The 15,927-nt window shown below is 43.4% G+C and overlaps 1 protein-coding gene across 4 annotated transcripts in view; it reads right to left on the reverse strand.

Moving 5' to 3' along the window:
- The window catches only part of LOC144476992 (very long chain fatty acid elongase AAEL008004), a 60,531-nt gene that overhangs the window by 12,798 nt on the left and 31,806 nt on the right, over positions 1–15,927 (reverse strand). For all 4 annotated transcript variants that reach the window (XM_078194370.1, XM_078194372.1, XM_078194373.1 and 1 more), the window contains one exon: positions 5,121–5,311. In XM_078194370.1, the coding sequence (XP_078050496.1) occupies positions 5,121–5,311 (191 nt within the window). The remainder of the gene's footprint in view (positions 1–5,120; positions 5,312–15,927) is intronic.

Consider the following 15,927-nt stretch of genomic DNA (forward strand, 5'->3'; position numbering starts at 1 on the left):
CCCCCCCCCCCCCCCCCCGGTTAATCGATCTTCGATCGCGATTTCGAGAAACGCGAGAGCTCGCGAGACCTACGATTTCTCGATACCGATACCTTTCATATTCTCCCTTGATACTTGGGGATTTTTTTTGGTACAGTTTGATTATAATTATGACGATCTTTTTCATTATTTAAAACGACTGAATTTAGATGATCTACTCAGAGATTTCACGCTAAGAGTTTTCTGATTTTTCTGCGCTGCTATTTTTTATATATATTTTCCTTCGACGTTTATAAAAATCAAAGAATTACCTAGGTACAATTTAATTATGATTACATCGTCTTTTTTGTGTTACCAATAATTATTTAAAATACTTCGATTATAGCATCATGATCTACGCACAAAGGCATCGATTCTCTCGATTGGAAGAAGAAGAAGATCGCGGAAGGGAAAGATCGGGCGAGTCCGCATTCCACCGTCGACCCGTCGACGATCCCCTTCCCACTTGATAAAATCCGACGACGCGACGAAAACCCCGATATTCGAGGATCGTTCACGACGTCGCTTCATCGTCTTCGATCGGTTCTAATATGCGCTCGTCGGACACCGTCGACGACTTAAGACCAGTCTCCTCGTCCTCGTCGTCGTCGTCTTGCTCGGCGACGTCGCCCCGAAGCTCTTCCTTGCAATTTTGCACAACAATCCGATCGAGGACGCCGACGACACGTACTCGTGAATATCAATTCTGTTCGCACTTGCTACGATCGTCGACCGAATATTCTCCGGCCAGGCGATCGATTGTTAGGAATCGAATTAAGAGAGAGTTGATAGATCGATGATAGATCAGTGATAAATCGGCAATAAATCGGCAATAAATCGGTAATAATTACGTCGCGGATTTTTACGAAAAATTGTCTCCACAATTCGCACCGATAAAATCGCGACCCCGTCACGTCTCAACGACCCTTAAAGGGTGTCAACCCTTTGCAGTCGGAGCGATTTTTAACTGGAAATCCAAAATATATTTCCAGATTTACAGCGTTTCCATTTTATATAATCTGATATATAATTTATACAGTATGGAATTGAATTTTTGTAGCTCGTGCAACAGTTGACAGCTTTTAACAATATTTTTGAATATTGATAAAAATTATTTCGAAACGTGACCGCGAAGGGTTAACAAAAAGACTATATAATTCCATCGAACGAAGACAGCGAGAAGAGTCGCGTGAAAAAGAGGGCGAGAAGACGAAGACGGCAAAAGGGAGAAGACGAAGACGGCAAAGGGAGAACTGTGGATAAATAGTCGGAGGCGCGCGGGTACGGTAAAACGGAAAAAACAGCCGCGTAGAAAGTTACGCGACGTCGACGGTCCCTACGTGATTACGATTCTCACGAAATAACAGTACCGAGGCGCGCGATGGACATACTAAGCGCAAACCAAATAGGATCGGTATTTGATCGAGTACGCGCGCGCGCATTCCTGACCCGTCAGGCTGAAAAATAAAACGGGCCTAACGGGCCACCGTGGCCATTTGTTTTCGTGGATCCATGGGAATCCGGCTTTAACTTTTAAACCGGAGATATTAGGCGATTTTAGCTTCCGACCAAAGATATTATGGAACTGTCGTTGAATTAGGCACGGTGTTACTATTATAAAAGTATGATCGTTTTTCGCGAAACTTTCTTCAAGAGAAAGAAAGAAAGAGAGAGAGAGAGAGAGAGAAGGGAATAATTCGCAGAAATCGACCAGGAATTCCCCTTTCTCTAGTAAAAGTTAAGATCGAATTTCAATCGATTACGTAACAGCTGGATCAGTGTATCACAGTTATTTTGCAGTAACGCGGTACTCTTTCAATTATATGCATAGGAGGCCAAACTGTTTATGGGATAAGGGTCCCAATTACCGTGCAAGACCGGAATACCGTCACTTTCGTTTCGTTTGAACCGTGTTGATCGCTTAGATCGCGAATTTTACGCGGTGAAAACTCGGAATGCTGATATGCTAATATTGAACTTGTTGAGAGCGGTGTTATGTAGGAGAATAAAATTTACGGGATAAAAATCGGACGAGTGAAAAGCTCGGCGAATAAAAATAGTTGGTATATGTTGCTAGAATAAAATAATTAGCGAATAAAAAGATCGACGAATAGAAAAATTAGCGAATAGAATAATCGTGAAATAAAGTAATCGACGACAAAAATAAAATATTGGGAAAAAGTATTGGCAAATAGAAAAATCGATGAATGGAAAAATTAGCGAATAAAGAGATCGACGAATAGAAAAATCGGCGAACAGATTTACTCGTCGAATAGAAAAATCGGCGGCCAGAGATATTGGAAAAAGAGTCGGAAAAACGAACGAATCGGAGAGCAGAAAAATTAGCGAATAAAGGGATCGTCGAATAGAAAAATCGGCGAATCGAAACAAGGGCGGCGGATGGAAAAGCCGCGAAAGAATAATTTCGTGGTGACCCAGTATTCGCGGTGATAGGAGTTTCTCGGTCGGGTCGGGATCGCGAGAGGATTTCGTCCGCGCGACGAATTCCATTGACTGGCACACACAGCAGCGAGGTCTGCGCCTTATGCAACCCACGAATCGTCGGCTCGGTGGCCGGCAGGCAATAACTTTCACGAATAAGGGACGGAGGAGAAAGAAAGAGAGAAAAAGAGAGAGAGAGACGTCGGCAGACCGGCCGAGGCCGGCCATCAATTATTCTGGACGGGATCGATGATACACGTCGGAATGGGATTATCTCGTCGCCCGATTTTGACAGCGCCTTACATGCGTTCATTTCTTTTTCTGTGTCAACGATAGAGAAATCGCGACGCAAATCGATTGTTCCACCTGCTACCGTTCTCCTGCCGCGAAGTTCATCGACGCCGGTAGCTAACGAACCAGTTGAAATCACTGCTTTTTACTCGTAATTACCACCTTCTTACATCAATTATCAATACCGTCGTTTTATTTCATTTTATTTCGTTTGATAGAATTAGCACAGAATTGAATGGAAAATATTCTATTAATTTAAAAAAAAAAAATATTCTATTATTTTCCAAAAAAAATATATTATTCGACTTTAAATGCCTTTCTCTTTAAATTTCTCATTTAGCGACAGATGTAAGAAATATTTCGGTTCTGTTAACCCTTTATAATTACCCTTTAGTGACTCTAAGGCACCAATAAAATTTCTCGATCACATGTAAAAGTAATCTTTACATCAACAAAGATTAAATTTGAGAAATTGTTCAGGCTGTGTTATGTTGGTAACGAATCAGAAAAATCAATTACGTATACGTGAAATGCACTCCGTTATATAAAATAGAAATGTTGCGAGCCAAAGTAACGATTGTAGATTCGCGTCTCGGATTTTAAAATGGCTTCCAGTGTAAAGGGTTCATTACGGTAGAGTTACAAAGGAGACTAAGAATTCGCGGACTGGTTTTTTGGGTCGTACAGACCGAATTCACGCGGAAGGGTGAACGCCTGCCGCGGAGAGAGTACGTTCACCCCTTTCGCGGAGAACGGTTCGCGCCGTTTCTTTCGCAACTGTGCTCATCAGAGCCACTTTATCGTTAATTACTTGCCCGAGGAAGTCGAGCACCGAGAAGGAAACCCGCTCGGCCGCGAGTTTTCGACCACTTTGCCGGTTCGAGTACCCGCCGAATCATGGGGAACCGCCGCGCGCGAATTATTCCGACTTTCCCCCCGTTCAAACCCGCCGAATTCAACGAAATGCCCCGATCTTGTAAAATTTTTTTCGCGAATGCCGTTTACGGGGAAATAAAGTTCGATCCTTCCTCTTTAATTTGAAAAAAGAGGCACCTTGCTGCGATTTTTTGTCGCGAAGTTACAGCGCCTCGAAGCGACCCTGTCGATGCAAGCTACGATTTTATTGCCAGGAATGTAGGGGTGACTTTGAGGTTCTGTAACTCTGCGAGAAAAAATCGCAGCGAGGTCCCTCTTTTTTTTCATTAAAGGGGAAGAATCGAACTTTATTTTCGTGTAAACGGCATGTGTAAAAAAAATTCTGGGAAGTCTGGACGTATTATTAAACTTTGAGAAAGTTTGTATCTTTGCACTAACAGGGTGACTTTGAGGTGTTGTAACTTGTCGAGAAAAAATCGCAGACGAGTTTCACTTTTTTTACATTAAAGGGGAAGAGTCGAACTTTATTTTCGTGTAAACGGCACGGCTAAAAAAAATTCTTGGTAGTCTGGGCGTTTTGTCAAACTTTGACGAAGTTTGCAGTAACCCCTGTATTTTCACGCTAACAGGGTGACTTTGAGGTTCTGTAACTTCGCATAAAAAAATCGCAGCAAGGTGCCTCTTTTTTTTAATTAAAGGAGAAGAATCGTACTTTATTTCCCTGCGAACGGCATTTGCGAGAAAAATTTTACAAGATCCGTGCATTTTTTCAAAGTTGACGGTTTTTTAATAGGCCAGATACAGCCTCCCATAAACTGTTTCAAAAAGGGTGCTTGCATTTAAAGGGTTATACTGGTTAGGCTACATCGAATTTAAATCTGAAGTATACTATGCTTCGAGCTTCAATTTAAAAAAAAATTTCACCTTCCCACGATGATTTTTACCGAAAGTATTCCGCGCCACAATACCGCCAAGCTGCGTAAACAAGGAAATCCGAGGGAAACTCGTCGCCGTGATTCGCCGCGTCGTCGTCGCCGACGTAACAAAAGTGCGATCCCCGATGCAATTTAGAAAGCAGATAGATATCAATCGATAAACCACGCCCGTCCACTCCCGAATGCAAATTCCGGCTGCATAAATCGGCGGCGGCGCGCGAATCGTTACGCGAAGATGAAAGTTTCGGAGTGCTCTCAAGGAGCCGGAATATAAAAACCAGAAAGAAAAAAAAGAATAAAGTAGACGAACCGAAACTCTTTGGCCGGCTGATTATCCGCGGTGAACGGAAGCGTCGAATAAACCGCGAATCGAACAATGAGTGCGGGGGATTCGGGTATCTGGAACGTGTACCTTGCCGACTTTCTCGTCCTTAACGAAGCGAACGTTCGCGAGTATTGGGAGTAAGTATCGAGAGAGTGAGGCGGGTAACTGGCTCTCGAACATAGCCCGAGGGTTAAAATTGATAAAGTTATATTTGAAATAACGTTGGAACATACCTCGTAGAAGATCCATGTCGAGAATATCGTCTGCACGAAATTGTACACTATTAGGATACGACGGAGGGTGAAGGGTTTCCTGTTCTCCATTATCCTCGGTCCCAAAACCTTGCTGAAATAAGCGTAACATATGCATATCGCCACCGTCGGCAACGGGCTGCTCATCATCGGCCAACTCTTCACCCTGGGATCTGGAAAACAGAACCCAACACACAACAAAATTAATAAACGAAATACCAATAATACAACGAGCACGAACAAACAAATAAATTTATATAAATCGCGTGACAATCTTCGCGTCGACGTTTTTATATTCTCGCGACTAATAAGAATCGATAATGTGAAGGAACCACTATGGTGACTCCAAAGAAAACCAGTCGGAAGGCAAAGTCATTCTATACGTTCGCATAATAACATTCAATCGTCCGCAGAAATGGACGATTCAGATTCGAATTCCGGGGATTCGTTTATTTCCCTGGAAGAGAAAAAAAGAAGACGATGCTAAAATTCTCGCGGTCATCGAATCGCCTTAGAATCGGAGCCCGGGGAATTTAACCTTGAGACTCGGAATCGAGAGAGAGAGAATCGAGACCGAGAGGAGGCGCGCGAGAGAGGGTTGGCGGAGTCGGGAGGCTGATTAATATCGCGTTCAATGGCGGATCGTTAGCGGGCCCGGATCGCCGGGGTTATCTCGAAATTAGAGAGGCAACGCGCGGACCCTCTATTTCGAAAGCCGTATTAGAGTCTGCGGAGATAGCTACCCCCACGACCAGAGCTAACCCCTCGGAGCCACTAAATGAAAGATTCCGCGATCCCGAGGAAATCCCGGCGGCGCCTGGGATATCACCTCGCGAGATTTCACTCCGTCCTACCTCCCTCCGTCCCCCCTTCCCCCCTCTCTCGCTCATTCTTTCTCGCTCCATCGCTTTGTCCTTTTATTCCTCCGATCTCTCCGGCTTGTTCGTTTCTCGATTTTTCTAGTACCGGGATCAGCCGGCGGGACAATCAACGGAAAAGGGTCTTCCGCGGAAATTACAATCGGTTCGAACAATGAAATCGAGGGCCACGCATTATCGTCCGCGAGAATTCTGTGTTAATTTGTTCAGAGACGCGACGACTGATATTTGGATGAGATTATTAACCCCTTCGCGCTATAACAACGTGGAACGGATTTCACGCAAGATCGATTAAATACGAATATTATTCGTTCCTTCTATATCGAAGTAAAGGTAAATTCTTCTCTTATTTCCTGCATTTCCTTCGTTGTTTAATTGATTGATTGATTGATTGAAACTATATTGGCAGTGGATGTAACCCATCCGTTCTGCCTTCCATACAGATACATAATTTTTTTTTCTTTTAAAACAATATTTTACATTAAATTAAAACAATTAATATAATTAAATAAAAATTTCATAATATATTATTATATTATTTTTTAATTTTTTATAATTAAATTATAATTTAATTTTACATTTAATTGAAACAATATTCAATATTTTATTCGATAGATATTTATACTGTTGCATTTGAACGAAAACTACCCTCCCCCTTTCTCGAACACTGTCTCCCTAATTCTCGAACCTCGTCTGTCTCATTCTCTAATTTCATCCGCCTCTCCCTCTCTCTCTCTCTCCCTTTCTCTCTCTTTCTCCCCGTCTCTCTCAGAAGCGTCCACTTCTTCGCGTCCGCGGTTACTCGCTAATTAAACTTCGCAGCCGCTGTCCCCGCCGATCGCGGCGCGGTTTAATTATCGGATCCCCGCCGGCGCGCCTTAACGGGAACGAAGACGGGTCTATCATCCCCCTCTAACCCCACTTTTTCCATCCCTCGCGTTCCGTTTACCCGCGCCGCGTTGCTTCTTGCACCCCCTAGTTTCCTCGCTTGTTGCTTTTTTATTTGTTCTTATTCTTGTCGTCGTCGCTGTTGTTCTTATTCTCGTCGTCGTTGTTGTTGTTGTTGTAGTTGTTGACGGAACGGCGTGGTAGTTCTTTTGGCACGGCTACTTTTATTTTTCCGTTCGGCGTTCGCGATTTTACGCATCGTTGTCGCAACACACACCTCTTCTTCTACCCGCGATTACGCGACAACGAAGCACAACCGACGACGACCCCGGTTCGTTAACCTCTTTGCCAGGCGATTATTTTTAGAGGAGCGGTGCGCGACACTCTTTTCAACCCTTTGCTGCTCTCTCGAGAGAGAGCCACTTTCGAGAACCCGCCCCCCATTGAGGCCGCGACTACATCTGTTATCGGACCGATCCTCGCGATTCTATGGGGTTCTCGATCGTTTGTGATTTATGCCGTCGACGAATCTGCGAGGCGCGATTCACTGTCTTTTGTTTGCTCCATAAATCATTTTCGTCGATTTTATTCGATTTTATTTGATTTTATTTGGTTTTAGTTGATTTTATTTTATTTGGTTTTATTTGATTTTATTCGATTTTATTCGATTTTATTTGATTTTATTCGATTTTATTTGATTTTATTTGATTTTATTTGATCTAGACGGGTTCAATTTAATTTAATACAGTGTTCAATTGAATAAAATGCAATTGAATTTAATATAATACAGTTTGATCGAGTATGAACCAGTATAGTTGAGGGTTATACAGTATAATTGAGTGCAATACACTGTAATCGACTGTAATACAGTCTAATTAACTGTAATACAGCATAATCGACTGCAACCCAGTTTAATTTAATTTAATTCAATTCATATACACGAATAAAGAAGGTATAATAAAATAATTTATAGTATAATGTGGCATTGGCCAATATCTTCGAGCGAGCATTTCCAATTGCCCAAGGGATAAAATTCGGTGTCGGCCGCCCTCGCGGAAATAAAATCGCAGGCAGCGCGGTAGAATCGCGGTCACCCCCGTCGGGAAAGCGCGTCGCGTTTCGGGGTTGATCTCCTTCCGTTATTTACTTTCTTCAGCCCCGTTCGCCGGCGACAATGGCGTCATTAGGAGCATCGACTCCGACGGGGAACAATAGCCGGCGCGAACGCAGCGCCGGATAATTATCCCGGCTCCAGAGATATTCGCGGCTGACCGGTTGCCACGGAAACGGAAAAATATTTTCCGACCAAAATAGACCGGGGAACATCGAGGGATGTTCGGCGAGCCTAATCGCGGAACCTAATCATTGGAACCTAATCATTGGAACCTAATCATTGGAACAGTAACACGTCTTTTATTTTATAATACGTCTTATTATTTCCCGACAATATGTTGTAAATCGAGTACACGTTACAAAGGAAATAATAAAGAAAGTACCAAGGAAAAAATAATAAAAATTGCTCACTCGATTTTTTTCAATTGTCGCGATTGTGAAGAGAATGACGGTGGAATGGGTTGAAAGCGATCGGGCGGCGATCTCGAAGCCATCGCAGCTTCGTCGCAGCTTCGTCGAGCCCCGGGACGACGGAGAAGCCGCCCGACGGGGAATTTCGTCTCGAGCGCGGTTTTCCCCGAAGCGGCCGCGTATTATTTACCTTTCGAGTTTCGCGCGCGCGGCAAACTGCACGCGAAGTATGCAGTCGACCGGCGAAGCGCAAGACTCCACTCCCTTAAACACCGAGAGGGGGAGGAAGAGGGGGTGGAGGATGGGTGGAGGAACAAAGCGGTGGTGGTTTCGCTTTGAAGTTCGCCCGGACGCCCACCCTCCCCGCGTGTTTTCGCTTAACGAGTGTAATCGCGGCCGCAATTAGCCGCAGAGATTTACGGCGCGCGATAACCGGGAGCGCGTTGCTCGCATATGCGTTGCGTGCACGCGTGCGTATGCATATGTACGGGCGAACGCGCCGCGTCCTCCGGCGCGCATCGCGCGGACAAATCGGTCTCGCGCCCGGGGCAAGGACAACTTTCAAATTCGAGATCGGAATCTGAAATGTCAGACGGCGCGCGACAAAATCGTCGTCGGACCGCTTCTTGCGAGAGGCCGACTCGCGATTTCTTCGACGTCGACGACGTCGCCGAAGTCTCGGGGTCGCGTGAAATTTATGCGGCGAAATCTCTGCAGCCAAACGATCGCGTGTTATTTTTTTCGTCTCGAACGCCGTTTAGATCGAAACGCCGATTTTCGGGCGACGCGATACCTGAACCACCCCCGTCGCCCCGTTCAAGTTTATTAAAATACAACGATCACTTTTGTTTTCTTTCTCGCCCGTTCGATAATCCGACTCATCGCGCTAATCCTCCCGCGGCGAAGCTGGGTCATCGATTAATTGACGCAGCTACTGTTTTAACCCCTTCGCTGGAATATCTTGCCCGAGCGCCGCTGAATCATCTCGAATCGCAATCGAGTCAATTTTCATATCGCGGTGTTCGGCGGGCGTTTGGATTATAGGATAAATTTTTGAAGAAATTAATATTTAATTTAATCTCTGAATTGATTTTTAAACGAATTAATATCCAATTTAATCTCTGAATTGATTTTTAAACGAATTAATATCTAATCTAATCTCTGAATTAATTTTGTAAAGGAATTAATATTCGACACACTTTTCTAATGCATTTCTCAATGCAGTAATGTCTTGTATACTTCTATAACGTACTTTGCTAACAATTAACCCTAATCGATCCCTTCCCTAGATTTCATATAACTGTATTTGAAGAACTCAGTCGCCCGGAGGGGCAAAGAAACAAATCGCCTCATTACTTTCTTCGGAACCGTCGCCGCTTAACGACACGAGGCAAGCCCATAAATCTCGAACATTGTGTGCAAACGAGCCTGTAAAAGTCGCTGTAAAACTGTTTTCTCGCTGAAAAGCGATCGCTTCGAGATTGACGGGACGATAAATAATAAAACGACACGGTCGTTCGCCGAGAAAGTGGTGCGCGGTGCTCGCGAAATTAAGCAAATAGGTTCGCCTGTTTCGCGAACGGCCCGTAAACAAAGTGGAAAATTTGGAGAAAATGAGGAAAATATACGGTCGAAAATGAGAAAAATATACGGTCGAAAAAGATATATAAAACGGAACGATTTCTGATAGGAATTAGTCAACTTTTAGCAGACGATAATTCAGCGAGAAATCGTCGTAGGATGATGGCTCTTTTTTTAAATTAAAGCTTGGAATCTCTGCTTTAAAACCGTATATTTAGATTTTTAATTCGAAGCGTTCTTCTCGATTTAACCCTTTGAATACTTTGCTACGTTTGCCATACGAAAATGGCCAAGTTTCACGAAATGCTGGGGCCTTGAAAAATTTTTTACAAAGACGCTGTTTGCAGAGAAATAAAGTTCGATCCTTCCCCTTTAATTTAAAAAAAGAGGCACCTTGCTGCGATTTTTTTATGCGAAGTTACAACACCTGAAAGTCACCCTGTCACTGCGAAAATACAGGGGTTGCTACGAACTTCGTCAAAGTTTGACAAAACGCCCAGACTTCGAAGAATTTTTTTCAGACATGCCATTTACAGGAAAATAAGCTCCGTTTCTTCCCCTTTAATTTAAAAAAAGCGAGACCGAGTTGCGATTTTTTTCTGCGAAGTTACAGCACTTCGAACGTACCCTGGTTAACGCAAGCTCTGTTCCTGTGCCGATAATTCGACGGATTGTAGTCGTTACTTCAAAGTGCTGTAACTTCGCGAGAAAAAATCGCAGGCGGTTGCCACTTTCTTTAAATTAAAGGGGAAAGATCGAACTTTATTTTCCTGTAAACGGCGTCCCCGAGAAAAATTTTCCAAGGTTTCAGAATATTTTCAAACTTGGCCATTTTCATCATGACAAACATTGCCTCGTATTTCAAACTTCACCGTGGCAATGGTGCAGCGAATTTTAAATCTAAACATACGATCTGAAAGCAGAGATTCCAAGCTTTAAATAAAAAAAAAAGTCATCGTGCCGCGATGATTTCTGACAAAATGATCGGCAATCAAAGTTGGCGAACGTTCCCCCCGAAAATTTGTCCGCGCTCCAATTTAGTTGCTCGGGTTTAGGCTCGGGTGTGTATAAGCGGAACGCGTTTCCATTTCCATGCAATTAGAGCGTACAACGGCCGGCGCATTTTCGCGCTGGGGCCGATATGCATTCGCTTAAAATCTTCGGGACGCGTGGAAGAGAAAAGCCTGGGAAAGAATAAAAAAAAAAAAAGAACGGCGAGCGAGGCGTAGCGAGGCGTAGCGAGGCGTAATGGTCGGCCACCTTAACCCTTAGCGCGCCAAGCGTGGCTGGATGCACAATACAGCCCCGGCGAAAACTGTCGCCGTTGCCCAAAGGCGCGTTTATTCGCGCGGAACGGCCGCGTCTCTTCGCGCGCTAATGGCGGATACGCGAATCGCGCGATAACGCGAACAATGTCGGCCGTGGTCCGCTCGCATTGCCTGCGCCAAATTCACTCGCTGCGTTGCCTAATTAGAAATTTAGGAACGTCTGAAATATCTCTGTTAATAGTTAAGAGATAATTCAGTTATAATGATCGTTTTTTCAATTCAGCCTTTGATTTTCTGAGAACTTGACTTCAGTTTTATATATTCACTTTGAAATCCGACATTTTATATGCACATAATGACCTGACACCGCGGTCTCGAAAGGGGTCCGTGCGGATCAATCGATGCAACCGATTCGTTAATCGGTTTCCGCTAACACAATGGGACCATCGCGTCGTTCGCTCATTATACGCGTTACGCGTGTACACTCTTGCGTTACCGATAACTATAACGACGTGGGAGACACGTCCCGTGTCAATGTCGATCGAATACTTTTGCCGCCTCGCGAAATGGAATCTCATGGCGAACGAAAAAAAAACTTATTTTTAGTCTAATTAAAGAACGAAGAATAGAAAAGTGAGATAAGAAGTGTTGAAGAATAGAACATGAGAGATTGAATAATTAAAAATGAGGAAGGAAGCATGGAAGCTTGAAAAACGAGAGATTTAAGAAACGAAGAACGAAGTGCAAGGATATTTAAGTACGAAGAATTGAAGTATAAAGACATCGAGGAACGTGAAAATCAAGATTAAGATCAGCTTCGATGAGCGGCGACATTAAAGCGGCAGCTAATAGCAAACGACACGCGAATAGGCGATCGAAACGCGTCAGCGAGCCTGCAATGGGTGGACCACTTCGCATTCGGAGGAGGGTTAAATAAGCGTCGCCGATGCGGCGGTTTGTACGCGACTCCGTCGGGTCGGCGCCCCGTCATCCCCTAATTCCTCGGAGCCTCCGTCGCTTCGTGTCTCACCCTCTGTCTCTTGATCCTTCGGGAATCGTTCGTGATCGCGCGACGACGATAACGCGGCGAGGAGATTCCGCTCGCGTTTTTTTTCACGCGCAGTTGACCGCCAACGACAGGTCGCAATTTGCGAGCGCGGGGATTACGTAACAATGGAGGTACGGAGCGGCAAGGTAACATTCCAGCAGCCGCAGGGGACAAGGAGAAGATGGACGTTTGATTCGTTTCGCAAGCACGTTATTACGGCGCGAAAAAGTGGAGCAATCACGGCACGCGATTTACATAGAATCGAGCGACGCGCGTCACACACCTGTATGCTCGCTCGCGGTTGCGCAATTATTTAAACGGGAATGTTTTGGCCGATATTCATGGTCGATTACAATGACGTCTCGCGTTTAAACAAAGTTCAACCGTCGCGTTGGATTTGCGATCGGCGTCTGCGAGAAACGACGTGTCGCGTTCGATCGCTTGGCAATACGTCGAATGAAACTGTATCTGAATAAAACTGTATCTAAATAAAACTGTATCGAAATAAAATTATATCCTAATCGAATCGAATTCAACTAAAATTCAACGCGAATAAAGTTATATCCGAATAAATATGTAGAATTCGAATAAAATTTCATTCGAGCAAAATGTTGCATTCAAACATTTTTAATATCGTTTGCAAAAGAAATGGTTACGTAGTAGATTATGCCTGGTTGGAAGAAATAATTAAATGTCAGATGCGAGTTCAAGCTGCGAAGATATTCATTTGATCTCCGATCAATTAGTTCCGATCGATTTCCTGAACGATTAGCTATGTGATTATTTAAACATAATAGTCACATTAATTCGCTCTGGTAACCTGTCTCGATGACACGGTAATTATGCTATCGATTCAGTCCGAGATATGTAATAAAAATAAAAAAACTAGAATAGTATTAGCAACGATGTTAATAACTTATATATTAGAACGAACGGACGAATAAAGTACACAAATTTGTAACTAAAAAAGAAGCAGAGGAAAGCACAAGGAGAGAAATCATTTTTAAGCGAAGTCAAAATTGATGCACCTGTTATTTTCTTCTCTGGAATATTTTTGTTATTTCGCGCGATCGTTGATACCGTTGCGCAACAAACAATCGCGAAATAAAATGATATTTTAGACCGTGTATGTATCAAATGTATCGATTTCATTCCAACCGTGAGAAAAAATTCAACTGTCATTCCGATTTTTATGTAACAGCATGCGGTGGTCGCCTTGCTGCGAACGCTTTTTCTGTCCGTCCAGTAATTTACATTTAAAATGTACATGGACGTCGGCGTTTATTACATCGGACAGGATCAAAGTACGTTGACTGATTATTGGAATTCGCGTCGCGTGGAAAGCCGCGGGAATTTGCTAATCAGTTATATCAATCCGAGCAATAGCAAGTGATAACAGTAACGGTAATAATAATAATTATTATTAACAACTTTATCGACCGGTAGCCTATAAATCGGCTTTTCCTCCCCCCCGATCGGTTGACATAGCAACCCTTAATTTGTTATCTATTATTGAGATAAATGTCTATAAATTGTACTGCGAGCTTCAATATTATTATATAATTTCTTAAATCCTTTCGCAATTGATAAGATAAATGAAATCAGAATAGAAACGAAAAACTATTACGACCGGATGAGCGGTCGATAAAGTATTAAAAGTAAAAGTAATAATTATAGTTATTGTTATTATTATATAATCGCAAGATTAATGGATCCAATGCTTGGAAAACAGAGACACCGGTCGAGTAAATATTGCAACAAGCGAAGAAGAGCTGGCAGGGAAAACGCGGCGATGTGCACACGCACGTGGCACACGCAGAGCGCAGAAAATGAGTGACAGAGAGTGCAAAGAATAAAACAGAGAGGGAGAGGGAGGGGGAGAAAGAGACAGTGAGAGAGAGAAAGGGAAAAAGAAAAAGAGAGAGAGAGGGGTTGGGCTCGGGTCGTGCAAGTGCGGGGCTAATTTACCGGAAGGTGGTCTCTGGCCGACCGAGTTCCGAACCCGCGCGTCTTCTCCCGCGGGAGAAGAAAAAAATTCCCGGGAAATTTTATCCAAGCTGGCAGCCAACCGGCCAACCGCAGCCATCCAGGCAAGGAAAGCGAATTTCCCACAGAGGACGCGAGGCTCGTCGTCGTTGCGTTATCGCGTGTGTGTGTTGCTCTTTCTTTTTCTCTTTTTCGCCGGCGCTAATTCCCCCGCTAACTCACTCGCTACGTTGACGCTCGTTTTGCCCCCGCTGTTTACTCGACTTCGAGACTTCCACTTTCATCCGATCACTTCGAAGGGAGGATTTCGATTAATTAAGTCGCGAGAGACTTGCTCGATTTCGAAATATTTCAATCGACTTCGAAAGACTGTGTTTCAATTCGAACAATTTTTAAATCATCCCAAAATGTCCGGTTCAATTTCTAAATGATTTAATCGATTTTTAGAGACCGTGTTCCAACTTAAAAATTCTTCAAACGATTCTAAAAATGGCTAGATTAATTTCAAAATTGTCCGATTGATTTCAAAGTGATTATATATATATTTATCAGAGATAACGAATGGAAGAATATATATATGTCTAAATATTCGATTTAAAAGTGATCCGTTCGTGGAATCGTCCTCGTTAAAAATTTCTTGAGAACCGAACAATGGCCGAGCTCTTCTGATAGCCACCTGCCGGGATCAGAGACCCGCCGAATCGCGCATCCCGAGGAATGTATCCCTTTCACTTTTCACTGATAACCGATAATTGGCCGGTAGAAGTCGGCAGGCGCGCTCGCGCGCGCGCGGGGCAGAGTGAAACCACACGAAAAACACGTCATCTCGCGCGTTCTTTCGGGTCCCGTGCTACCTGGCAAACGCCCGAACGTTTATGCAAAATAAATCGGCGACTCCGTTCAAGGCTGAGAAAAAAAAGCGCAACAGATGTACGAATAACAGCGGCAAATGAGAAAAAAATGACTAAGAGACAACTTAAAAATAAACAAACACCTGCGTCAATCTTGTAATTCGATACGCGCAGTTCTGTCCGCAAAAAGTTTTTTCTTCGCGGCGCATTCGTCGAAACCAGTCGCGCGTCCATGAATTTAGAGACGCGTTAAAGCCGCGAGATCTTTTTGCCGCGAATAATGGCGACCGGGATTTACGATAAATAATACAGCTTAATGTTTTTTCATCGCCGACGATCTATTATGTTAATAGCTTTTCTACTCTCGACGGACTCGGCTTCGACAAATAAATAATCATTCGGATTCGTGTAAAGAATTAATTATACTCGATGTTATTCATACGAATGATTACGGATAATGGTGATGTTAATATTAAAATGTTAATAATATCGACACGAGAAAAATTAATATTAAGTATGTTTCGCTAATGCGCGGTATAAAATGTATCAAATGTAATTAATGCGTGTACAGAGTGGCAAGTAAAACTTCTTTCCAAGTAATAATTACCCAGGAACATTATACATTTAAATACATCTAAATGAATAAATTTGCGTAACTATTACCACTGCAAGAGAAACCGACACATCAGATTCTGACTTGGTTAGAAAATTATTTAACAGATCTATTTCTCTGCAAGTCCTTCTGAACCAGTAGTTCGCAACCCC

Source organism: Augochlora pura, chromosome 11 (assembly GCF_028453695.1).
Source record: "Augochlora pura isolate Apur16 chromosome 11, APUR_v2.2.1, whole genome shotgun sequence".
Lineage (NCBI taxonomy): Eukaryota > Metazoa > Arthropoda > Insecta > Hymenoptera > Halictidae > Augochlora > Augochlora pura.